This window comes from Exophiala mesophila (genome assembly GCF_000836275.1).
Source record: "Exophiala mesophila strain CBS 40295 unplaced genomic scaffold supercont1.4, whole genome shotgun sequence".
Classification (NCBI taxonomy): Eukaryota; Fungi; Ascomycota; class Eurotiomycetes; order Chaetothyriales; family Herpotrichiellaceae; genus Exophiala; species Exophiala mesophila.
In genome coordinates this window covers 3,993,173-4,016,808 of record NW_015622507.1, presented here as the reverse complement: position 1 = coordinate 4,016,808, position 23,636 = coordinate 3,993,173, and the positions used below count along the sequence as shown (strand labels likewise).

Genomic DNA, 23,636 nt, shown 5'->3' with positions numbered 1-23,636 from the left:
CCAGACCTTTCCCCCAGCCAGCCACACCCGCTGCACAATAGGGATGCCTAATCTTCAGGTACCAGGCAGGTACAGGCTCGAGACAGACCCTTAACTTCAGGGACTTCTCACACTTGCTCTTTCTTTCATACCAATTATTCGGATGAACTATGTTCAAGGTACTTTTGTATCTTTCTAGCTCAGTCAGGTGTGATAGAATACATCGACTACAAAAGGAGAGTGCTCGCTGGCCCGTGCAACACCATAGAGAAAAAGGCTTTGACTCCATATCCGTCCTTTTGGTGGTTCAAACTGCTCTCGGAACGTGAAGTAACAGCCCAAGTTTTGAAAACCATGTGGACTTCGCCAGGCCATTTGGCGCCACCCATGATGCAGCACCCCATCTCCGCCTCCGTAGTACAGGTAAATCATCTCTAACCCCGAAGTCAATCGCTGCTTCCTCCGCCACATATCCCTAAGAATCTCCAGCTGCTGGTGCGGGCTTGCTTTCTCCACCCTTGTCCTCGCTTGGTTTGCTATCTGACGTTCCATCACCACCCTTGTTCTGGTAGCTGCCTCGACCTCCTCCCCGGCCTCCCCTGCCGCCACGATCGTCTCCTCGTCCTCGCCCGCGCGCTCGGAAGCCTCCTCGGCCACGTCCGCCCTCGCTATCACTGGCTCCTCCACTCTGATATCCTCCTCGAGGAGTGGGAGCACCAGACATTGTGTTAGTGCCGCCTCTTGTGCTGCTTTGCCATGTGCCAGCCCCTCCATGACTAGGTTGGTCACGTTGATGGAATGCTGGCGGCTTCTCTTCAAAGAAAGCAATCTTGGGTGTCCGCCCAGTCGCTCCCTTGTGCTTGTGTGTCTCGGCTACCGCTCGAGTCAGTGCCGCAGACGCTATTTCGTGGTTCTCAAATTGTATCTTCCAGTTGAAGAACTTGCTGCCGAGTCTCACGACAGACTTGATCTTGTCACGGTCCTCCTCAGCGATCAATTCGCGTGCCCCTTGCTCCGACTCCGCGTTGCTCACGTAGAGTGCAGTCGCGAGGGGCCGCCGCTCGCTGGCGGGTGCATTCGCTTTCCCTTTGGCAGGATCCGATTCACCAGCCTTTTCAGCCGCACCAGAGCCGTTCGTGGCTGGCGTAGGGGGTTTGTTTGGGATTGGAGATGCGGTTGGAACAGACGTTGAGGATGGTTGTGGTGTCAGGGATTTGCCTTGGGTCGCGGGTGGTGCGGGCGAGGCTCCCGTTGGAGGGCCTGCAGACTTGGACGCTGGGTTTGGTCCTGACCCTGTCGATCGTGCTTGTTGCTGTTGTTGCGGTTGAGCCTTTGGTGCTTGAGGAAACGGTTGGGCGGGGGCTTGGAAAGCAGGAGTCCGGTTTTGAGCAGGGCCAGTCGGTGCTGATACCGGTGCTGGACCAGAAGGAATAGACCCGGACACGCCCGAAGTGGTTGGAGGCATATTCTGGGCCAGACCCGGCTTGCCACGGTGGGCAAAATTAAAGCCTTGTGCTCGCATCTCTGTTCCAATGCGGCCGCCATCAATCTCCAGTACCAGATAGCCAAAAGCTGCGTCGGCAAGGTTGAAATTCCACATATTCTTGAAGGCACTCTCGTCCACCTGGCCGGCAGCACCACCACCCCCAACTGGGCCACCGAACGGATTGCCTCCATTGGCGGTGCTAGGCATCTTCTCTACAATCTCCAATGCGCTGTGCAGAAGTGCCTTGTGGCTTGAGTTTGATTCAATGGCTTGCTCCACATCAAGTTTGACCGTCTCCCAGACATCTTGGAAGGAGGCTTTCGACGCGGCTAACTTGCCACGATAGTGATCCAGGGAAGGATTGACCGAAAACTCATTGTAAGAACTGCCATAACGGAAATGTAGGCCTGCAGACACCGAGAAATCGGCCTTCAAGGTGACTGAGAGCTGATTCAGAATGCCATCTCGTGCCGGGGAGGCGTGGGTCAAGAATATGCGGGTTTCTGAGGGATCATAGACACGGTTGGCCGTGTCAATTAGAGCACCGATCTGAAGAAGCGTCGTCCACATTGTGCCTTGTCCTCCTGCAATGTATGTCTTGCCCTCGCCATTGTCAAAGAGTTTGTGAATGACAACCGCACCACCAAGTCCCAGTAGCCTCAGCTTGACACCTCCTATGTCAAGCAGTCTCGAGTTGACTTCATCAATGATATTGAGATTGTCCACTTTGTACTCGCCCGAGCGAAATCTTTCCAGCACCCTGACGTCTTCACAGGCACCCCACACTGTGTAGACGGGAACATCAAGCGTAATCTGCTTGTTCAAGAGAAGTGGTAGTTCAGAGAGAGGAAGCTGCTCTTGGGGAAAGAGCTGTTTGATGGGTCGAGATGAATTGGGCTGTGCGATCGTACGCTTGACACTCTCGCTCAGAAGAGGTGAGTACTGTGCGACATGTTTCAGAGTCCTGGTTGAGAGGTTAGCCTAAGAGACAGAGGAGGGGAAAAGGAATGATTCTGACTTCTCCGCTATTCTCTCCAGCGATGTGTGATCGTAGAAGCCAAAATCACCCGTATGCAAGATGTAGTCTGCTTTGGCGGTTCTGGCCAATTCGTTCAACGATTTCAGATTGCCTGCCCCAGATGTAGTTAGCATCAATTAGCATCGAGGTTTAGGGGACCGATTCGCTGACCTCTGACATCAGCGATGCATAGAACGCGAATGGGACCTGACTGAATGATGCGGCCGTTGTTCGGTAGAAGAGCTTGGGCTCCCGGGACTGGACCAGAGGCGGTTCCATTGGGTAGATATGGCTGATTTTGATATTGAGGTCGTGGCTGGTGGTCAAACATGGTTAGTCCCAGGCTGGAAACGGTGGGAACGGTAGAAAATGGGATGGAGGAAAGTGAAAGAACAAGAGAGGCAGGAAACTGATGAGTGCTTTTGGATCGAACTAACAGAAGCCATGAGTGAGTGAGAAACGATTCAATCGCGGAGATGGATGTGGGAACTGAAGAGGCGCAGCTCAGAAAATGGGAGTGCGCGGTCGACTGAGACGACGGGTACGGGGGCGGCAAGGGCAGGTGGTGAACAGCGACAGGGTTGAAAGCGTGTCGAAAGGTCAAAAAAGGCAAGAACAAGATGACGATGGCTTAGAGGATAGAGGAAGGCGTGAGATAGAATCAAGAGTGGTGGTGAGAATGACGGCTGGCGCTGCAATAATGTGAATAATAATGTCGAGACAAGGTCAACTCGACCTTTGACCCCGGAACCTGAAGAAAGTTTGGACTGGATTCTGGACGCTGGAGCTGCAGCACCACCTGGCCTTGGCGCTGTAGGCACTGGCAGAGTGGTTATCCTTTAACTGCGTGACTTCCAGGCAGCTCCCCAGCTCTCCAACTAAGTAACCCAGCACACTAAACTACCTTACTAAACTGCGCTGCTTTTATAGCCTCGCATGCCTCCTCACTATGCCCGAGGCCCTGACACGAGACTCTCTCTCTTGTGGTCGCCTTCTGCCCACCTAAGACTCTCCCTCGACTCACATTTTGGAGGGACAGACTCAGCCCCCCCCTACAGGCTTGCTATCTATGGTCAAGGCCATGTCTGTGCCCGCATTTCGAAATAGTTCCTCAAACAAACACCACTGTCCACTCCGTTAGCTGCCTCGTCTCCACGTGGGCTACATTCCCGTGATACCTGCCCCTCATGGGTAGGCAAGCTACCATCAGACATGATCTGTAGGCTTGAGCAAAGACAAACAAATACCTGGAGGAGGTCTCTATAACGCTGCGACGCTAAGACACCCGGACACAGACGCACATACGTCATGATTCTGGAACAATGCAAAAGAGCCTGTAATTGGTATCATACAGATCCACGCCGACGTACATGGAGGGCTGTTGTATGGCCTCTATGACAGCGTTTTCAAGGAGTTGTTGCTTAGCCTGTGGTATGATTCAATGAATCCATGGCTAAGTCGTTTTCTAGGCATCTACTTCAAAAGCGGTAGGCTTGCTGCATCAATAGTGGTCGACCATGCCGCTGCCCACTGTTTGATCACACCGATCGTTTGGGAGAAACGTGGCCTGTCGAGCTGGAGTGTAATGCCGTATCATGACCATTCTCTAAGGGTGTCAGAAAACGCCGCCGTGCGTCGTGCACATGTCGTACGGAAAAGCAATGCGGGCATGGCAGAGCGCAACTCGGCAGAGTTGGACATCACTAGTCAGCCCCTCTACCAAAGAACCAGGTGAGAATTTTCGAGATCGAGGGCGCACAACTTGCCGTGACAGGTCGTGATCTCCATGTATATTCTTCGTTGCAGAAACCGTCATTCTCCCCAGAAGCTAACAAACTCAGCCACGAGCCCAGTCATTCTGCAGAGCATAGTGTGATATGAGACAGTTGTACACAATCTCCGCAGCAATTGTTGAAGGATCTCTCGCGCTTTGGCTCAAGACCGACGCTGGAACCGTCCGCCTCGCGGCGTTCATGCAAGGACGAGTATGTTAAGCATATGCCAAGGGCGGCGTGTCGTTTCCCCATCTGGCAAAGTCCAGCCTTGCGAAACTAAACTCAGAGTTGAGCTCGATAGACAACAAGTAAAATAAGAGTGCTGGCCTGCGGACCTAATGCGTTGTCTGTAGTGTCCATTGGACATATCGAAGCGGTTGCGCGGGTCATGGCACGCTCGCAGTCCTCTCGCAACTGGGCAGTAAACTAGTATGTAGAGCAACTACTACATTCTCTTCAGAGTCAATGTTAGGAGGAGCTGGCACATAGGCAATAATAGAAAGTATAAGCTACCTGCTTTTCCAAAGCTCGAATGAGGGACGCAGACTAGGAACTACTGCATAATGCTTTTGCTGAATCGATATCACAGCAGGATTCCATGACCTGGGCAAATTGAAATACATCACTGACACAATCGCTATATGATATACCAATGCACCTCTTATACAGAAAGTGGTGTTGGATCATGCGGATGGTAAGGGAGATAGTACTCCCATCCATGATAGTACTGCCTGGCGGCTATGCGATAGGCACCTGGACATGTATCACCAGCTCAGTAAAAGCCGATAACATCGTTGATCATTATTGCGGCTGACCCCACTCAAGTCATGCCAAACCAACATCATCCTTCATGGCACATTAAAGGGAAACGATGATCTAGTGAGAACTTTAATATCATACACCTGACTATAAGGTAAGTACTTCTGCAACCCCCCAAAACAATAATTTTGCGTGTTGTATCATGACATGACCCATCGAATACATCGACGTTCCCCTCGTTCGCCTGTTGCTTATTCCCTTGGGACACACCAGCTTATGCATCCTGGTATAGTACCAACGATGATGACCAGATCCTGTTCCTGTTCAAACTATGTCCCTTGCCTGGTCCTCATTTTGCAATTTTGCAACCAATCTAGCCACGCATGTGCTATCTTGTCGATCCCAAAATCTTATCCACGTCCTTCTTGTCAACCACGGCACCGCCTTCAGAGCACTTGGCTTTGGCGCGGAGCTCGCTACAGAGGTTGTCAATATCAATCTCGCCGTTTCTGAACTTTTCCATGGACTGGAGTCGGTCCCTGTTATCCAATGTTAGTATCGTTTCCGCTTTCTTCTGCATAGTCAGTCACATACCAGATCTTGTTGCAGCTCATGGGCTTGTCCGTGTCCGGTACCACCTGTTCGCTGTCCTTGGCAAGATCGACCTGTTTGATCAGGTCGTTTTTGAAGGGCGTCTCCGTTGTGACGTCGTTGTAGTTATGAAGAGGACTGCCAAGATCGGGAAGAGGATAGGCATCATTGAAGAAGGATCCAAAATCTTGTGATAAGATATTGTCCTGGGTCTCGCGATAATCTCCAAACAGTATTGGATCAAAGGTGTTGTTGTTCTGTTGAGCAAGCCAGTTGAATCCATTGCCGTCAAGTCCGCCGTCGGCGTTGAAGCCTGAGGGTATAGCGTTAGACATCTTCCACATTGGAGGTATTGGATCGTCAATGCAGCCGCAGGCTTGTGAGATCTCTCTGCAGAGGTGTTCCTTACCTCCGAAATTATACTGGTTCTCCTCAGAGATAGGGTTCAGGTTGAATTCGGTCAACTTATTAGCGGGTGAATTCAAGCTTGGCTCAGGAGATGTGCCAATGGACGAGATCGCATTGTGAGACTCTGCAGATGATCCTGGCGAGTCCGATGTGGAGGCGGTCGAGTTGGAATAGACTCCCGTCACTCTGCTGGTAGTGTTACCATCCAAAATAGTCCGCGCGGGCTGAGAGACGTTGTTGAAACCTGGCTGTGCACTTTGTGGGAAATAATTTCCCAGTGAGGCATGCCGACTAGCTTCAAGGACAGAGGGACTGAAGAGTCCGGTCAAACTGTCCACGCTTCCACTGTTATTCTGTCTGTTCATTGGGGAGGGCGAGGCTGAGATGTTGTTGTTCATGACAGGTGACTGGCTTACAGACCCCAATCTGGCACTCGAATTGCGCTGGGACGTTGTGGAATTCGACCGGGTGGCATTAGCGTTTTGGAGCGCAGGTGCCGCAGGAGAAGAAGAATTGCTGCCCTGCAAGTTTCCATTGCTCTTTTGCCGACTTGGGTCTTTGGTGTCATTGAGCTTGTTGGCCCCCTGCAAAGAGGGCAGATCACCAAACTTGGGGAATTCGAACTGGAAGTCGTTTTGGCCGTTTACAGACGAAAGACGATTTTGATTCTGGGGGCTGAATTGTGATCTATTCAAGCCATTGCTGCTGACCCAGGAAAGTCGCTTCCGGTACTCTTTGAGCTCGACCTGTAGTCGTTCTACTTGCGCACGGAGGAGACCATTTTCATGATTGGCCGATTCGGACGACTTTTCAAGGTCTTCAACCTTGGTTTCTAGATCTTTAAGATGCTTTTCCTTGCGCTCGCGGAATGCTCGTTGCGCAGCACGATTCTGTGCTTTGCGTTTCTGTGCGCGTCAGCTCTGAGGTAGTCCTCAAAATGAGGTTCACTTACAGTTGTGGGTTCTGATGTCAAGGGTTTTCGACCCGGCTTTTTGGCGGTTTTATCTTCTCCTTCGCGTCTCTTTCCACCTCCTTCTTCCTCGTCGTCATCATCACCGCCGATGCTCTTCCTCTTGTCATGGAGATCGCCAGGGATGTCGCCAATCATCCGAGATGAGCCATCAAAGGTAAACGAGTCATCGAAATCACCCTCTGGGTCAAAGTCAAGAAAAGGACTTTCGTCCGAAAAATCGAGATGTCCTGAATCTGGTGCACTGGACATGTTGGGCGTGAATAGTGATGGTTGAGGGGTGGTTTTGGCGGTGTTGGAACCTGATTTGTTGTTGAGGGGTTTATTCGAATTCAATGCGGCGATCAATAAATCTTGTTGATCTGGGGGAAGGAAGAAGTCGTCTGTAGTTTGAAGCGACATAGGGTATCGTTCGAAGGGTGTTGTGTGGTTGTTGGGTTGACCACAATAGGCGGATAAGGCGGTTCGGTGGTGGTGGGAATATTATTGAAGCACCACGACTAGAATGATAACAATGACGCAAGTCTGCCTCTTTCCACTGCAGAGCAGTATCGAGAGGCCTCAGAGAAGGGCCTTGACGTAGCAGGAGGGAAGAAATGGAGTTTAGGAAAACGAAAGTCGTAGGACAGAGGTGAGAAAGTGAATAGAGGAGAAGATTGGAGTGGGGGGAACAGTCGGGTGAGGAATGTAGTGAAGCCTGGGTGGGTGAGGGTGGTCGAACACAGGTATCAGAAGCAGGGCCACTTGTGATTGGTTCAAACTTTCTCAATGATGAGCCACAGTCCAGGAGAGGTCATGAGCGAGAGGGGAATCTGCTGGAGAGCTTGGTGTGGTGGTGATAGGGAGGAAGATGTGAGAATGGAAGACAGGCAATAATGAGGTCAGAGGGACGAAGGAAAGATGAATCAGAGGCTGAGAGGGAATGCCGCAGTTCTGGGGGGGGCTCAAGAAAGGGTGGAGGGAAGAAACGGCAGGACTGGAGGGGTCCTGGGGCCATAGGCTTCTGCACAGGTAAAAGACGGCTGTGAGCCCCGGGCACCTCGGCGCCCGCGGTAGTAATCTTGCATGCGAATTAATGTGTTCTCCTAGGCATGGAGGCTGGCCGGACCCTGCCAAGAGGCCGTGCTCCCCCGCCAGCAATTGCCCTCAATGCCTTAACCCTTTGCTCTACATACGGGAGAACCCCAATAACAACTTCTTCTCAACTTCCAGACCCCACCATTGCAGCCCTTGCCCTAGAAAAATCTATCATCGAGACACTAAAAGGATGGTTGTGGCGATGCGAGATCAGGGCAGAGACCACTCTCACCTTTCGGCCGCCCACGTCTTTGAAATTCTCAGTCACTTTGATGAGGGTGTCAGGTGGGCCCCAGTACTAGAAGCCAGCAGAAGCTTAAGGCCAGAGCTGGGTACCGTATCTCTGCTGTGAGTGGAGCAAAACCCCTCGAACAACCAGGTTCGGGTGTGGCAAACCGTCAATCGCGGGTCCGCGATGTCCAGATGCGCTTTGGACTGTGGTTGATTTCTAAGCCGACTCAAGGTCGATGATGGTCCATGCCCGTCTGTGAGCGTCCACGCCAATCCCAAACTAGCAGATCTTCCACGGGATTCAGGCAACCTGCCCGCGTCACTTGCCTGCTATCCTCTCATTGGCTTTCTGCCTCGAAACTTGACTGTGCTATTTGACACAACATCCCAATCCAATCCTATTTTAGAGCGAATACGACTGTGGGAGAAGCATGCTTTTATCTGGCTCCAAAGCCATGGGACCGTAATCTTCGGGTTTAACACTCGAAGGGTTGTTTTACCGGTCTAAATCCCCGGTACGCTGTAAACATGTCATCATAGTTTCCGCGAACCAAAGGAACATTTACCCATATGTATATGGCGACCTGCCGCATTTCCACCCAAGACTTCTATGATCTCCCTAGCCAGGCATGCTTATTCTTGGAACTTACTCACTAAAAGACCATTTTTCGATCGAAAGGCTACGTGGAGGTCTAGTCAAGAGATCTATATGCTTGAAGAGTATGGATGGAATACCTGTCCGATACCGGGATGGTCTTTTACCCAACTGGAGAGGTCCTCTACACCTATGATGATAGCATTTGATGGCAGGTGACATTCATTGACCTAACCGCTCAACCTGAAGTACCTTTTCGCACTATAAAGAGGCCAAGATCACGGTAGGTCTCTTTTGTATGTCGAACGAACATCTGGCATTGCCTACCTATGAAGTATTTCCCATGAAGAGGCACCCAAAAATGCGAATGCGCGGTTACCATCCAATGGAGCGGACCCATCAGTCTCTCCTTTATTTAGCCTGAGAATATCCTTTGCGACAAAGAATACCACTACGTTGGGTCATCTTTACAGGTGGATATGGCGACGACTCACCTCTGAAACCCTGTGATTTTCCTTCGAAATCGGCGATCGCAATCGATCAAAATGTGTTCACTAGAACTCGGGAGCAATATTTCATATCAGGCTGACAGAGCCTTGGCCTCGAGCGGCATACTATTGCTCATTGTGCCATCCAAGACGTTTAAATCCATGGATGATGCTTCCATATACCAGCAGATACTCCGACGTAGAATCAAAGTCACGTGATCAATATTGCGCTCTTCTCAGTCATTCACGTGCCACCCTCGACACTTCGAACTGCGCCATGACGACCACTCGAATGGACATCAGCTTTACACAAGAATTGCGCTTTCCATAATTCCTTTCACTCATCCATCACTACTTGCGTAGTGGCTTTTCTCGATCCGTCATCTCATACATATCTTTTCGATTTCACTCCGGTACTTCCGTGATCGACAATCCTCGAATACGCCCGCCTCGTACGTCCTGGCAATGAACTCCGCCGAAATAGAAACCCTCGAAAGCGAGGTCAAAGAATACAATCTACAGCTTGAGACGGTTCAGCTAAGTCTGCAGACTGATCCAGACAATAGCGAACTTCAGAGTCTCAAAGCAGAACTTGAACAAGTTATAGTCCTTACCGAGTCTAGCATTGCAGAACTAAGGCCTTCTTCAGTCCCAGCGCCATCCACACATAGCCCGCCACATTCATCATCCACACCCCAGGTAAAGGAGAAATGGTCCAAAGAAAACCACCCTGCGTTTCAAGCAGGATACCGAAAAGCTGAGCCCGAGCCCGAAGAGACAAATGCACCAGCCACCTTCGCCGTCAATGACACTGTCTCAGCAAGATGGAAGTCCGGTGATGGTGGATTCTACACTGCGCGCATTACATCCATCACTGGCTCCTCCAGCAACCCCGTCTACATCGTCACATTCAAGAACTACGGCAACTCAGAAACCTTGAAGGCGAAGGATATCAAACCACTCGCTTCCGATACAAGAAAACGCAAGGCCGATGGCATCTCAGGGTCTTCGACACCCATCCCCACTCCCACCAACCCTAATGTCATCTCAGCAGCAGCAAGCGTCGACCCTACCCTCGCACAACAAGCCCGTAAGGAGCCCAGCAAGGTGAGCGACGGACCAGCACGACCGGCGAAGATTCCGCGTAAAGTCAAAGCCAACAAGGAACTGGAAGCTGGCAAGAACAAATGGCAAGATTTCGCGGCCAAGGCCAAGGGAGGGAAATTTGGTGGGAAGAAGGACAGCATGTTCCGGACAGGCGACGGCGTCAACGCTAGAGGTAAAGCACCCTACCTTCCTTCACAAAATCTGATTTATGTATAAGACTAACGGTTCTGTGGTACAGTTGGTTTCACAGGCAGCGGACATGAAATGCGAAAAGACCCCTCACGATCACGGCATATTTACCAGCAAGGTGATGGTGATGCCTAGTAATAGGCGGCTGGCTGGGATTCTTCGAGCGCACACAATTAACACACGTCCCTTTTTTTCTATCTCCTTTTCAAGCGAGATTCATAATGACATTTTCCCTCTTCATCAATCAAGCCAGATGCTGACCGTCTGGAAAACATGCAGATCTCACCAGGTACAAAGACCCAATTCGTTCCTTATGAAGGCGATATATGTGGTCTGTCCTGGCCCGAGAGACCGGCTTTCTTTTTCCCACATCTCCTCTCGTTATTTGCACGATTTGCACAGAGCAAGCTCCACTATCATTGTCCCGCTCAAGACAAGTATTCTCTCCCATGTGTTTTTTCGGTATTGAGATGATAATCTAACGCGTCTGCTTCTATTTTAGATTGTGCGAGAACATTCCTAGTCAGGTAAGCATGTGGTCGTATTTGTCTATTTAGCGCAGTGTCTTGCCGTGACCGCCATCCTATATCCATTATTCATTATTTCTTGCAATAATGACAGCAACTCCAATGTCGCTCTAGTTGTGCGTAAGTGCCTCCGAAGATGGAGCGCGAGGAGCCCATTTTGATCATCATGCCGCATGCCAGCAATTTACTGTCTTATGTGTGTACATCTTGATGATTACCTGTTGACTTTTGCTCATAATCTTCCTAACACAACCACCAAATCAAAATGGGACGAGCTACCACTCTCCATCTTACTGTCCTTTTTTCTCCGATGCTAATTTTGCTTCCTTCGCCTCGTTCTCTCTATACCATAAAACCGACCTAGCGAATCCCTCATCGATGGGAACAAGGGGCTTGTATCCAGTCCGCCGCTGAAGTTTTGTGCAGCTGTAATATCGGTTGATGCAAGCATACTTGACAGTTTGGCGGTTCAATTTGCCCTGGCGGCCGGTGAGCCAATTGAAGGTCTCAGCAGCGGCGCCGACAAACTGGGCCAACTCTGTGGGAACTTGCCAGACCTTATCAATGTTGACGGTACGACCGTAGCGAGTCCAGAGATACCTCGAGGAATCCCAGAAGTATGCGGGAGAATTGTTGGTCACGTTGAAGGCCTCGCCATCGACTTTCTCATGCTCCAAGATAACGGCCTTTCCATCCAATCTGCGCTGGACAGTCACCAGGAGGGCTTGAGTCGCACATAGTAAACCGTAGACGACGTTGTGGACGTATGTATTGTCGAAGAGGTTGTTGTTTGCACCTAGTTGCACGTGGAGCTGCCATGCAGGAGCGACACTGGCTGTCTTTAATATCCCACCGGTGAATCCAGCGAGGTCACCTTCACCAACGATTCCTGCGGGTCGCACAGCGCAGGTCAACATATGGCCATACTCGGGCTTATCGTTGGCTTCCAAGACAATTTGCTCGGCGTGAACTTTGGTCTCGGAATAGTACTCTCTTGGGTTAGGACACACGTAAGGGTAACTTTCGTCGGCATTGATAAGGTCAGATTCGCCATCGTGTATAACGCTGGCGCTGCTCGTGTGGACAAACACTTTGCACCTGGCTCCCCAGTCGCCGTGCTTTCCTCCAGCGACCTCCAGTAGTGTGCGCGTGCCCTCGATATTGACCTTGCGGAGGATTTCATGGGGAGCCTCCCACGAGGGTGAGGCGGTGTTGATCACAACATCTGGCTTCACTTTTCTAAAGACTTCCAGGAGCGCAGATGGGGAGGTGATGTCTGCATCGTGGTAGGTGCAATTGGGGAAGAGATTGCGGGTACAATGGAGGTCGAGAGCGTGGACTTTTGTGGAGGTGGAGGTGGTAGGAAATCGGGAGCGTAGACTGGGGAATGTGGTTCGAAGGAGTTGGGCTTTGGACTTTGGCGATTCGATCTCGCCGTCGGAAGCTATCGTTAGGTAGGTCGCATCGTCTTCGGATGGGAAGTTGAGGAGTTGATCAACTAGTCGTGAACCCAAAAAGCCACAACCACCTACGATCAAAACTGTACCGTAGGTCACGGATGGGCGATTAGGTGGTGCCATTAGAATTTTCGAGATAAGGTCAGGGTGGTGTGTGTATATTGTTTGACTGTATGGAAAGGGGTGCCTGTTAGAGGTCGTGCACGGTTGAACTTCCTGGTATGGGGCGTTTTGAAGGTGGAGGATGTGTCGTTGAGGAAGTCAAGATCGCAGGGAGTAAGTTCTATCGTCCTACTACTGCCTGCGGAGTCTCCATACACGAACCCACACCACCTAACTTTTAGTTAATTGTACAGTAGAAATGTCTCTCCAACACTTTTATAGCCCCCATGGTTAGGCCGTGGCCGATCTTGAATCTCGCCTAAGGGGAGCAGGCCATGGGCCGAGGGGCCCTCGGGCGGTTCCTGCAGGATACTAAGTGGATCTCAGGCGACACGACTGGGTCTCATCCATCTCGGATCTGGTTATTCCTTGTGGCGCGTCTCGTATTTGAGAGGCTCATCGCCCAATACCGTCTTCCGAATCCTTCATGCATGCTTTCGCATATGACGAGCTCGGCTGCTTAAGGATGACGACCCTTATCCCGTGAGATGAATCAACACTTGCAGGGCGTATATAGGATTTTGTTGGAGTTGTCGTTCATTTGGGAATAATGTTCTCAACCTCAGAACAAAGTCTTGAATACGTCCTTCGCACTCTTCACATAGACACGCAGGAAAGTGGAAGGGAAATATGGTTAATCTGGCTGGGTCCTACTAGCTATGGGTATCATGTTTAACTGCAAAGCTAAGACAATAAATGACGGTCATGATAGCTGAAACTCCTGACTCCGATGCTAACTGTCATTTGACTTCTTTCCTGTGGACATGGAGATACTTTATTGCTGCATGTCATCGTTCGCATTCCAGTGCGCCGCTTCGTTGACGGCACGGTAAGGAGAAGCCTGAAGTGTTACCTGATGCCGGTCCACACTCAACTCGGACCCTTTATAGAGGTCATCCCTCAGTTGTATTAGAAGCCGATCGTCTTAGTTGACGATAATACTTCTTCTTATCGCTGTCAGATCCCCATAACAACATGGTCGCTTCGGGATGCACAATCGTGCGTGGGTCGTATGGAGGTGAGTCTTCCTCAAGTGCCTCGGCGATGCTTTCGACATGGTCTTTAAGGTCGTCTGGTCTCTTGGGAAAGTAGCACAATACGCCGTCCTTGGAAACCCGATGGTGGAACATTGGAGTTTCGAGCTTGACTCTTGGTTGCTCATCAGGGAAGCGAGGGCTGATGTCCATGCGAATTTTGAAGATGCCTCCGTCCAGGTGAGTCATAGGCTTTCCGAAATATATAATTCGCCAGACAAAAGGGTTCTCCTTGACAAGCTCCATAGAGATGTGATGTTTGCCCTTTTGATTTAGCTGAGTAATAGTTTGTTCAAAGGATCGTTGCACGGTGACAGCCTTGGAAGATTCGCGGGTTTTAAGTGCCAATCCCTCAGCTGCCCAGTCGCTTGTTTCCGCATTGATCACTTCTTTGACACGGACTAGTCTCTTTCCCAACTCGCCATACCTGAACTTCCCATCCATAGTATTGCCCGACGCTTCGAAGGGCATTTTTTGGAAGTCGCTCCAATCTTTGTGGTCAGGCGCATGCTTCTCAATGGCCGATAGATAGTGCTCGAAGTACCATAAAAAGCGTCGTTTGATCAGGTCTTTGAATGGTTGGAAATTGAAAGTCACTCTGTTTTCGGCCAGGTCGCCGTCTTCCGTCTTGACAGAGATTTCCTCTTCCGCAAGGGCGTCTGGCTGTATGGCTTCCGGGGATGCTGTCGACCCGTCAGATTGGATCCCAAGATACTCTTCCAAGGGCTGAATGACTGCGACACGTAAGGTCTCGTGTCTGATCTTTCCAGATGTTAGTCATGTATGAAAAGAATCCTTGGTATTTTACCTTTGCACAATATGAAGCACCCAGTCTCTTGTCCTCTGAGCCCTTTAAATTTTCGTAGCCTGGCTCGTTCTCGTAAGGATTATTAGATAGGAGGCTCTGTATTGACCACAAGACAGATTCCAGCCCTTGAGCAGACGACCACTCTTCGCCAGGCTGTTCACCGTGCCATGTGCCAAGTATCGAGAGGCATACTTTGCCGCTAGCGTATATATTGGGGTTGAACCTTGTTCGTCCGTTGTTCGTAGTTCTTGCTTCAACTTTGGGTGGCTTGTTGGGATATTCGGTGCCAAAGGTAATCAAGTATTCGAAGAAGCCGTACTCATACGGAGTTCCATGAGGACCAATAATCAAGGCTCTGACCTTCCGAAAGTCATGCTCTTGACAAGCGACGGCGATGGCTGCGGGGTTCATTAGTCAAGATCTGGTGCAACGAGTGTAAAGACTCGGGGCCTCACATAAATCACTTCCCCGCTGGATGGATGCGATCTCCTAAAGCCTCTCAGTTAGTATGAAGCGGTGTGTTTATAGATAGTCGTCATCAGCATACCCTCGTTATTCGTAGAAAGGGTTGGTTTGACATGATGGAGTCAGGCGGTTTGGCTTGATTTAATAAATCTGGGGAAACCACAAAGAAGAGGCACAATGACTAGGTGTTGCGGCGCGAGGGTAGCCAGAGGCATGATCAATGATCGGCAAGGCAAGGGGAAGAAGGCGTGAGGCTGTGTTGAGGGTCGCACAGCAAATAAAAAAGACAAGGCAGGATGCAGAACCAACACGGGGGGAGTCAAGAACGATGTTTCCCTTTAGTAGTGAAGCCCTGTGAATCCCTTGGGTTTCACCACAGTGATTCACTGGCTTCTTCACCTCTTTTGCGGATCTTAGAGACAGAGATGAGGTCGGCTGCCTGGGTTGTTGCCTTCATGAAGGAAAGACACTCTTGTTGCATCAGGCAATAGAGAGAGAATCAAACACATTGAAGTCACTTCTGCGGGTTCATTGGGCCTCTGGTGTCAGGCAGAATAGAACACAGGCAAAAAAGAAACGAACTAAATTCGCATAGACGCAGTGAGGAGTGGGGAGGGGGCGGGGGGGGGGCACTGATGAGCTCCAGGTACATGCCTAGGCAGTTAATTAGGGTTTGCGCACGTGTACACAGTCCTTAGGGTCCCTCACTTTAGGCGCCAAACACCCTAACAGGGCATCTGGTCTGCGGGATCGCGACGTCCCTACCCTAGGTTAGCGTGGGTTGAGTCAAGAATACTCCGTAGCGTTTACGGACCTCCTCCCAGTCTCCGCCATGGAATATGGAACATGCGTAGAGTGGCGTCCAGATCCCAAATATGCAGTGTGCAGTGACACCGCATTATCCATTCAACGTAATCCCTAGAACACCTGCACTTGATAACAGAATTCTGCCCCTCTTCAAGGAAGCCATCGCAACTCATTCAAATCTGTACTTTAAGGGCCTCCGTAGTGAGGACCTGGCTGTGCCGATCACAAGGCTTACATCCTGTTTCGAGAGGCTGTCCTAGGCTAAAGCGGGTGACTCTCCGCACTTTCGCTCTCCGAAGCAGGATTTTGGGGCACACCTGATTTAGAAATCAGAGAAGGAGGGGCAGTGAGAGGTGGGAGGTTTGTAACTGTCCCCTTGTCAATGTACCCTCAAGTCGAGTGATGGCCATGATCAAAAACAATCATGCACCTTGCGAACACTTCCTTTGACCCGTGCTCATTCGTTATTCATTATTCAGGCTGTTGAGCGGTTGGCCGTGTTGCGTGCACTGTTCAGGTTTTTGAATAACTCCATAAAGAATCTCAGAGCCCAAAGGCGGGTGGATCCCTTCAGCAAGGCAGACTAACATTTCAGGATACATTCTTCGTTGCAGCCCAAGATTTGCCCTGGCCTACAGCAGCGTGTTTCTGGCTGGCTGGATGTTTGTCAAGTGTCTCTCCTCTTGCTTCAACCTCCACCCAGTCATCCAACCGGCGCTAGTCCCTCTTTGGACGAGCGCCTCTGCCACTCGCAAACCAGAATAGAAACACTTTCACCTCATGTCAGAGCCATTCCTCTAGTAATCACACTCATCGTTGTTTCTGAACTCGTTTCCTGTCCTTCATTCTTAGAGCTCAAAGAGTTCTCTCGGCAAAGTTCGTTTTTCTCCGCGTGTTTGGAAAACACACCGCGCGTCTATCCCTCTGACGTCCCCGGCGCCAGATCCCTTCTCCTCTTCCTTCAATATCAACAGACCCTCTTCCACCCTCCGTCACCCCTCCTTGTCGTCAACACGCGGCACTTCACATCCTCCATCGATTCACCCTCACATACTTTATCCGGGTTCTACGCGAGACCTCCCCTGCGTTCGAATCACCGCCCAAATCTCAGCCTCCGCCGTATCTCCCACTCCAGACAACCGAAATACGGCCCTTCCGAGCCTGCCCATCCCTTCCGTTCCCTGAAATCTGCATGTCTCGATTAGTCTGGGGCTGAACAACGTCTTCTTAGCATTCCCAGTCCGGGAGACCAAACATTTACCATTGTTCAGTCTCCTTGCCTTGGACCTGCTGATGACGGACTTCCAGCTACCACAGGAAGAACCCTACATGCCAGTATCCCTCCGCTCTCTCCAATATGGCGGGTCCGTACGAAGAGCCGCGACAAGGTAACCCTGGCTCTGCAAGATATCCTACAGGTCCACAATGGTCGCCCAACGACTTGGTTCAGAGCCCTCCTCCAAACGGCACTCACCCTAGCAACCCTTATTCACACCAGAGCCAAAGCAATGGAAATCCCAACGATACCCAGTACGATAGTGATGCAAGATATTCTTCAGACAGCAGAACAGGCAGGAAGCGGTCGCAAGGAGGCCCAGGCCAGGGCGAGAGGAGCAGATCAAGAACCAACGGCAGCAATGGAAGGTCGTCCAACAGCGGCACGCGCACCTGCAAGAAGTGCGGTGAGTCGTTGACTGGACAATTTGTGCGCGCCCTGGGAGGCACTTTTCATCTTGACTGCTTCAAATGCGCCGACTGCGGTCAGATCGTTGCTTCAAAATTCTTCCCTGTCGACGCCGAGGATGGCTCCGGGCAATTCCCGCTTTGTGAAACCGACTACTTTCGACGCTTGGATCTACTATGCTTTGATTGTGGTGGTGCCCTGCGAGGCTCATACATTACAGCACTTGATCGAAAATATCACATCGAGCATTTTACCTGTTCGGTGTGTCCCACAGTGTTCGGTGCCCAGGACAGTTATTATGAGCACGATGGGAAGGTATATTGCCACTACCATTACTCGACCCAATTCGCTCAGAGATGCAATGGTTGTCAAACCGCCATTCTGAAACAATTTGTCGAAATCTTCCGCAACGGCCAGAATCAACATTGGCATCCCGAATGCTACATGATTCATAAATTCTGGAATGTCCGGCTCTCTCAAAGTAGCCAAGTACCAGAACAACTCGACATTAATGCCCCCGTCTCTGTTGACCAGAGAGAGGTCATCAAAGAAGATGAGGAGAAGATGGAAGAAAAAGTATATCGAATCTGGAGCACATTATCTACCTTTGAAGAGTCTTCAGCCTCGTGCATCTCTGACATGCTTCTTCATGTCAGCAACGGTGTCTATATCGATGGCGTAATCGTCGCTCGAAAGTTCATTTGGCATGTCGACATTCTCTTCGGCGCCATCGACACTTTGGCCAGTCTGGTGCTTGATGCCAACCTCAAAGAGCTTGCGTACGGTCGAGAAGCTAAGCTGCTGTGCAAAAAGGTTGTCGCTTTCTTCACACTTCTGTCTAAGACACAGGAGACCGGTGTAAGAAAGCTTGGGGTCACACAAGAATTGTTGTCTTTAGTGACTGGCCTTGCTCACTACCTCAAGCTTCTCATACGGATCGGCCTCCAAGGCGCACTCAAGCTAGAACGGGAACGGGGATCTTCAGAAGGTCTGCACGCTTTTCTCGACGAACTAGCAGACCTCGAAACCATTAAGGAGCAAGAAATGAAATCTCTCGATCTCTCAGACAGCGTTGCAGGACTGGCGAATCAGGAGTCAGATTGTTGCGCGCAATGTTATGAACCGATTGATGATGCATGCGTGATGTTCTATGGACGCAGATGGCACGCGAAGCCTTCACATCTTGCATGCAACGCATGTCAACGTGACCTGATCCCAGAGCTACCCAATGCATTGTACAGCGAGCGCGAAGAAAAGGCCTACTGTATGGAACATGGACGTCGTTCTCAGGACGCCGCCACTGGGTTCTCACCCGTCACCAAATTACAGCAATATGTCTTTTTGTTGCGGGTCGCCCTGGCACGTCTTCTCGAGGTTCTCAAATCTGGTGGCACACTGCCGCATACTTCTGATGACCCAAACCTAACTCCTTATAACACAACAGAGGGACATAGAGTATCCCCAGCTGGTGATCAGATGTCACCACATCATGTGATGGGCTCAAGGTCACGTTCGTATGCTGGTACGTCGAGCCAACAAGAATCCTCTCTCGAACAGACTGTGGGAGAGATGAAACGGCTCAGATCGACGCGCAATGAGCGCACCTTATCAACCACATTCAAGAAAGCTCGCGAATCTACTGTGCTCTATGGTTCCGGGGGCACACGTCCAGCTTCCTCGGAAGGCCAAGACAACAGAAATCGCGGCGGATTCCAGATTGTGGAGGAGCGAGATCTTGACGGACGAGTGAGGCCTGAACTCACTTTTGGCAACCAAGACGGTCTGACTCTCGATGACATCCCTCGAATTGTAGCAGCCGAGCAAGCAAAGGAGCAAAGACCAAATGCTTTCCGTCATGCCGGCACCAACCTTATCGGCCATCGTGGCAACGAGCCAAGATTAATCAACGGGCATTCGCGGGTCACCTCTGGGGGCAACGACTTTTTGGCCGGTGAGCCTAGTCCCTTGCGCACGAAGCGATTCTTTTCCGAGCTGTCAGCCTTGGAATACTTCATCGTCCGTCATGTCGCTGTACTCTCAATGCAACCACTGTTAGAAGGTGAGTATACCTTGGAAGACTTACTGGGCTTGATTGAGACAAGAAAGCCCACTTTCTGGGGTAAAGTCAGTCGGGCGCTTCGAAACGACGGCAAATCGAAAAAGAAGGGGATCTTTGGGATTCCACTTGAGACACTAGTCGAACGTGAGGGTGCTGAATCTACAAATGGCGTCGGACCAGGAGCACTCAGAGTACCCGCGATCGTGGACGACTGTATCTCGGCAATGAAACAGATGGATATGTCTGTGGAAGGAGTCTTTCGCAAGAACGGCAACATCAAGCGGCTCAGAGAATGTGCAGAGGCAATCGACTCGAATCAGTCTCCGGATCTGAGTCGTGATAACCCTGTCCAGGTGGCGGCATTGCTGAAAAAGTTCCTGAGAGAGATGCCCGAGCCTCTCCTGACTTTCAAATTACAAAAATTATTCATTGCTTCACAGAGAATCGCCAATGATGAGCGCCGCAGAAGAGTTCTCCATTTGACATGTTGTCTCATGCCAAAGAGTCATCGAGATACGATGGAAGTTTTATTCGCGTTCCTCAAATGGGCGTCCTCGTTTTCCCAGGTGGATGAGGAGTCTGGAAGTAAGATGGACATTCACAATCTCGCTACAGTCATGGCTCCCAACATTCTTTACGCCAAAGAAAAAGCACCAAATGCAAAACAGCCCCTCCCGCAGGTGGATGAAAGCTTCCTTGCGATCGAAGCAGTAGATCTGTTGATTGAATTCAATGACTATTTCTGCCAGGTAAGATCTCTGAAAGCTGATGTACGGGAGGCTGGAAGATTAACATTTTCTCAGGTACCCGAAGACTTGCAATCAATCTTGACTGATACAGGGTTACACAACGGCCCCGCCGAGCTTACAACGAAAGAGATCCTCTCTAGATATGGGCATATTGCTAAAGGCCAGATACAGAAGCAGCCTGTCCAAGGAGCGGATGCCCCCGTTCACAGTCCGTCCTCGGCGACCAATTCAATCGGGGGCCCCGTTGCTACCAGGGTTGATATGGATCCATATCAAGCCAATGCATGGCAGAAGCAAAGTTCCGTCAGACCTGTCCACCCTCAGAATTTGGCTGGGCCTCAAACGGAGTTCAATTTCAGCGCACCAAATAGCCCTTACGCCAGAAACCGGGCCGGGAGCTCGGGCAGTGCTGGAAGCCAAAGCGGGACACCTGGCGGACGACAGAGTTATCAACACAAACCCGGTCAAATGGGCATTGCCAGTTAATATGTCATGACCTCTGACCGAGACGCGAGGCTCATCTCAAGCACCACAGTGGGCGTTTAATAGCATCGCAATCCCCCGGATTAGGGCTACACCCCGGCAAGGTGTACGACGCACTGCACATGTCTCTGGATAGCCGAAAAATCATCTCTTGCGAGGGCTTTCACAACCCATACGATATGAGCTTATGACCATCCCAAAAAACTTTACTTTTCTCATTTGTCTCATGCTGGACATTTCTCGAGGCCTTCAAATGCCTCTTTTCCCTTCTTCGACGATCTTTGTCAGCCGATCGTGGCCGGACTCACCATGCTTGTGGACCACCCGAGGATTTCGCCACGTTTGTCATGGCTCGTGCTTTGACCATCTAGGTCGCAACACATGCGCAGAGGCATTGACACCACTCAGGGGCCAATCACTTAGTTCCCGGCATGAATTTCTTCTTCTAAATCAGCATTAACCAAGCCATCATCGTCTTGTCTTGGGCGGTTTACTACAGTAACGCGAAAGCTCTACCACGGTCACACGGTCACTTTTGTGGCATGGCTGCTGCCGATCTTGAGATCGATCCTCCAACGGCTGCTATCTGCTGGGCGAAATGTTGGATATAAGACCATGTTGTGCACAGATTGCATGGAACTCGAGCAAAAAAATAGCGGTGAAGGAGAGAGAAAGGGGGAGAGAATTCGATGACGATCACGGATGGATGCAAAGTGACATGAGAATTGGGTGAGAGGATGGAAAACATTCAGCCTGTGCGTGTATATGAGCAGTGGTGGACGAGTTGGCTTCGTACCCCTACCTCTCGAGCAATGCTGCCACATTTCTCTCTTCAAGTTCTTTCCAATCCTCAGATATGCCGAGATTGAGATTGACACGGTCAAGGTCGTCAGGACGGCATTCGCAGTTGTAGGAACGGCATGACCGATTTGCACTCGATGCCCGTGGGGTGACCATGTTGATGGCAGGGCTGCGTCTCACCGATCGAGCCTATGAGGAGAGGATGACACTTTTTGTGTCGGGATTGTGCTGTACTGTAGAAAGTGCAAAAGGGGCCAACTTGGTAGTCGCAAAGGCAGTTCAGTCAGTGATGGCCGAATCATAAGTGATTGATCGCATTCCAGTAAGAATTTATCAAGGTGTATGGAGGTAGACGAGTCAGCCTGACATTTTGATGCGCCGACAATGCAACTACCTGTTTGAACAGGAATGATCATCTATCGCGCCAGCCCACACCCAAGCTCAGGGTGTATCGAGCAACCTAGTTAGTCTATAATCCTCGTTTAATGACCATTGGCTGTCTGTGTCCCAGTCCCAGTCCCACTCCTCGCCCGTACTTTATCCATCACTCTCCCCAATCTATCGACTGCATCGTCGCTGATTTGATAATGAACGACCAATCTTCCACCTCTGGCATTGACGCCTTCTGAGGCAGCAATCTCGGCGAATTGGTCTTGGGAGAGACCTTCACGGCTAATATCCAGCCACACCATGTTCGTTTCGACAGGTTTTGCCAGATTCCCGCCCTTGGACGTCCAGAGGGCGGCGATTTCGCGTGCTCGTGCATGTGAGGCACGAAGCTTTCCTCCTTCACCGTTGGGACCATGGCCAAAGGTTTCGTCCACGGCCACACGTGCAGCAGCGGAGATGACACCAGCCTGGCGGGTGCCACCGCCAATCATTTTTCGGATTCTTCGAGCGTGATTGATGAAGGATTGGGAACCGACGATGATACTCCCAATCGGGGCGCCTAGACCTTTAGAGAAGCAGAGACTGACGCTGTCGAAGAGGGTTGTGAAATCTGACAAGGAGCCAGCTCCGGCGGCGACGGCTTCCCATATACGGGCGCCGTCGAGATGTAATTTGATGGAATGCTGGCGCGCGAACTCGGCGATACGTTTGATTTCAGAGAGGGGCATGATGGTGCCGTCGAGGGTGTTTTCGAGGGAGATGACTCTGGTGGGGCAGGCGTGAACGTCGTCGGAGACGATGGCATACTTTTGCACATCTTCTAGAGTGATGTGGTGGTCGTTTGATGGGTGGATGGGGATGGTCATGGCATTGGACAAGGCAGAGACTCCACCGGCCTCGTAATTGACGATATGTCCTCGAATGTCGCACAAAACTGAATGGGGCGGTTGAGTGAGGTGCGACCGCAAAGCGACCTGGTTGCCCATGGTGCCTGACATGACGAGTAGAGCGGCTTCATGGCCAGAAAGTTGAGCGATATGAGACTCGAGGTCATTGGTTGTGGTGTCCTCAGAGAAAACATCGTCGAGTAAAGTGGTGTTGATAATGGCGTTGAGCATGGACTCTGTGGGGGCGGTCATGACATCGCTGCGGAAATCATAGGCCGCAGGACCTGGTTGTTTCCAGGCATTGGGTTTACCGACGAGGGATTCACCCACAGCCATTTTGAAGACTGGTGAGGTGGTGAAGAAGTTTCTGCGTGTCTTAGATGAAAGGGATGGATTTTTGATGGCGAGAAGTAGTCGTCTAGGTGTTTTACATCTGATTGTGACAGTGGTGGGCTGTCGGACGGCAAACATACCGATGGGTGTTTATAGAGTAGTCGATGGGGGATATTTCATGTTCCAGGGCGCGGGCTCCAGATATCAAGTCATCGTGGTTGGAGGTTCGGAAATGACTCCAACAATACGCAAGGATATCAGCGGATATGTAGTAACCTCACTCGGATTTTGTAACATGGAGAGAAATCTACTACAGA

The 23,636-nt window shown here is 50.8% G+C and overlaps 7 protein-coding genes across 11 annotated transcripts; 2 read left to right on the top strand and 5 right to left on the bottom strand.

The window, feature by feature from the left end:
* Positions 1-134: 134 nt before the first annotated feature.
* Positions 135-3,188, bottom strand: PV10_06509. 2 transcript variants are annotated; one of them, XM_016371314.1, is made up of 4 exons: positions 2,921-3,188; positions 2,655-2,799; positions 2,484-2,595; positions 135-2,429 (listed from the first exon to the last, which is right to left on the bottom strand). In XM_016371314.1, exons 1-4 carry the CDS (start codon positions 2,927-2,929, stop codon positions 455-457), a joined length of 2,241 nt encoding a protein of 746 aa, XP_016223607.1. In that variant the 5' UTR covers positions 2,930-3,188; the 3' UTR covers positions 135-454. The 2 variants fall into 2 exon arrangements, with proteins under 2 accessions (XP_016223607.1, XP_016223608.1); XM_016371315.1 differs by having other exon boundaries at positions 135-2,595.
* A 1,945-nt stretch (positions 3,189-5,133) lies between these two features.
* PV10_06508 lies at positions 5,134-8,673 on the bottom strand. 3 transcript variants are annotated; one of them, XM_016371312.1, is made up of 4 exons: positions 6,969-8,673; positions 6,018-6,921; positions 5,612-5,921; positions 5,134-5,556 (listed from the first exon to the last, which is right to left on the bottom strand). In XM_016371312.1, the coding sequence occupies exons 1-4, from the start codon at positions 7,386-7,388 to the stop codon at positions 5,406-5,408; spliced, it is 1,785 nt and encodes a 594-aa protein (XP_016223605.1). In that variant the 5' UTR covers positions 7,389-8,673; the 3' UTR covers positions 5,134-5,405. The 3 variants fall into 3 exon arrangements, with proteins under 3 accessions (XP_016223605.1, XP_016223604.1, XP_016223606.1); XM_016371311.1 differs by having other exon boundaries at positions 5,612-6,921; XM_016371313.1 differs by having other exon boundaries at positions 5,134-6,921.
* A 71-nt stretch (positions 8,674-8,744) lies between these two features.
* PV10_06507 lies at positions 8,745-12,470 on the top strand. 2 transcript variants are annotated; one of them, XM_016371310.1, is made up of 3 exons: positions 8,745-10,656; positions 10,723-11,110; positions 11,176-12,470. In XM_016371310.1, the coding sequence occupies exons 1-2, from the start codon at positions 9,843-9,845 to the stop codon at positions 10,806-10,808; spliced, it is 900 nt and encodes a 299-aa protein (XP_016223603.1). In that variant the 5' UTR covers positions 8,745-9,842; the 3' UTR covers positions 10,809-11,110; positions 11,176-12,470. The 2 variants fall into 2 exon arrangements, with proteins under 2 accessions (XP_016223603.1, XP_016223602.1); XM_016371309.1 differs by having other exon boundaries at positions 10,723-12,470.
* PV10_06506 (uncharacterized protein) lies at positions 11,178-12,985 on the bottom strand. Its single transcript, XM_016371308.1, has one exon. The coding sequence runs from the start codon at positions 12,778-12,780 to the stop codon at positions 11,491-11,493; it is 1,290 nt and encodes a 429-aa protein (XP_016223601.1). The 5' UTR covers positions 12,781-12,985; the 3' UTR covers positions 11,178-11,490.
* A 536-nt stretch (positions 12,986-13,521) lies between these two features.
* On the bottom strand, positions 13,522-15,660 carry PV10_06505 (uncharacterized protein). The gene is made up of 4 exons (XM_016371307.1): positions 15,209-15,660; positions 15,117-15,150; positions 14,662-15,059; positions 13,522-14,615 (listed from the first exon to the last, which is right to left on the bottom strand). The coding sequence occupies exons 1-4, from the start codon at positions 15,239-15,241 to the stop codon at positions 13,713-13,715; spliced, it is 1,368 nt and encodes a 455-aa protein (XP_016223600.1). The 5' UTR covers positions 15,242-15,660; the 3' UTR covers positions 13,522-13,712.
* A 1,071-nt stretch (positions 15,661-16,731) lies between these two features.
* On the top strand, positions 16,732-22,113 carry PV10_06504 (uncharacterized protein). The gene is made up of 2 exons (XM_016371306.1): positions 16,732-20,425; positions 20,480-22,113. Exons 1-2 carry the CDS (start codon positions 17,291-17,293, stop codon positions 20,909-20,911), a joined length of 3,567 nt encoding a protein of 1,188 aa, XP_016223599.1. The 5' UTR covers positions 16,732-17,290; the 3' UTR covers positions 20,912-22,113.
* Positions 22,052-23,534, bottom strand: PV10_06503 (uncharacterized protein). The gene has a single exon (XM_016371305.1). The coding sequence runs from the start codon at positions 23,455-23,457 to the stop codon at positions 22,192-22,194; it is 1,266 nt and encodes a 421-aa protein (XP_016223598.1). The 5' UTR covers positions 23,458-23,534; the 3' UTR covers positions 22,052-22,191.
* Between the last annotated feature and the right edge of the window lie 102 nt (positions 23,535-23,636).

Bases quoted from the DNA above. Each gene is read 5' to 3' on its own strand.
- PV10_06509 (XM_016371314.1), bottom strand. The intron at 2,596-2,654 runs GTCAGCGAATCG...CATCTGGGGCAG, and splicing joins ATGCATCGCTGATGTCAGAG to GCAATCTGAAATCGTTGAAC. The intron at 2,430-2,483 runs GTCAGAATCATT...CCTCTCAACCAG, and splicing joins CTGGAGAGAATAGCGGAGAA to GACTCTGAAACATGTCGCAC.
- PV10_06508 (XM_016371311.1), bottom strand. From the start codon at position 7,388: ATGTCGCTTCAAACTACAGACGACTTCTTCCTTCCCCCAGATCAACAA. The intron at 6,922-6,968 runs GTAAGTGAACCT...TGACGCGCACAG, and splicing joins TGACATCAGAACCCACAACT to AAACGCAAAGCACAGAATCG. The intron at 5,557-5,611 runs GTATGTGACTGA...ATTGGATAACAG, and splicing joins ATGAGCTGCAACAAGATCTG to GGACCGACTCCAGTCCATGG.
- PV10_06507 (XM_016371310.1), top strand. From the start codon at position 9,843: ATGAACTCCGCCGAAATAGAAACCCTCGAAAGCGAGGTCAAAGAATAC. The intron at 10,657-10,722 runs GTAAAGCACCCT...TCTGTGGTACAG, and splicing joins CGACGGCGTCAACGCTAGAG to TTGGTTTCACAGGCAGCGGA.
- PV10_06506 (XM_016371308.1), bottom strand. From the start codon at position 12,780: ATGGCACCACCTAATCGCCCATCCGTGACCTACGGTACAGTTTTGATC.
- PV10_06505 (XM_016371307.1), bottom strand. From the start codon at position 15,241: ATGTCAAACCAACCCTTTCTACGAATAACGAGG. The intron at 15,151-15,208 runs GTATGCTGATGA...GAGAGGCTTTAG, and splicing joins CCTTTCTACGAATAACGAGG to GAGATCGCATCCATCCAGCG. The intron at 15,060-15,116 runs GTGAGGCCCCGA...TGAACCCCGCAG, and splicing joins CCAGCGGGGAAGTGATTTAT to CCATCGCCGTCGCTTGTCAA.
- PV10_06504 (XM_016371306.1), top strand. From the start codon at position 17,291: ATGGCGGGTCCGTACGAAGAGCCGCGACAAGGTAACCCTGGCTCTGCA. The intron at 20,426-20,479 runs GTAAGATCTCTG...ACATTTTCTCAG, and splicing joins TCAATGACTATTTCTGCCAG to GTACCCGAAGACTTGCAATC.
- PV10_06503 (XM_016371305.1), bottom strand. From the start codon at position 23,457: ATGTTTGCCGTCCGACAGCCCACCACTGTCACAATCAGATGTAAAACA.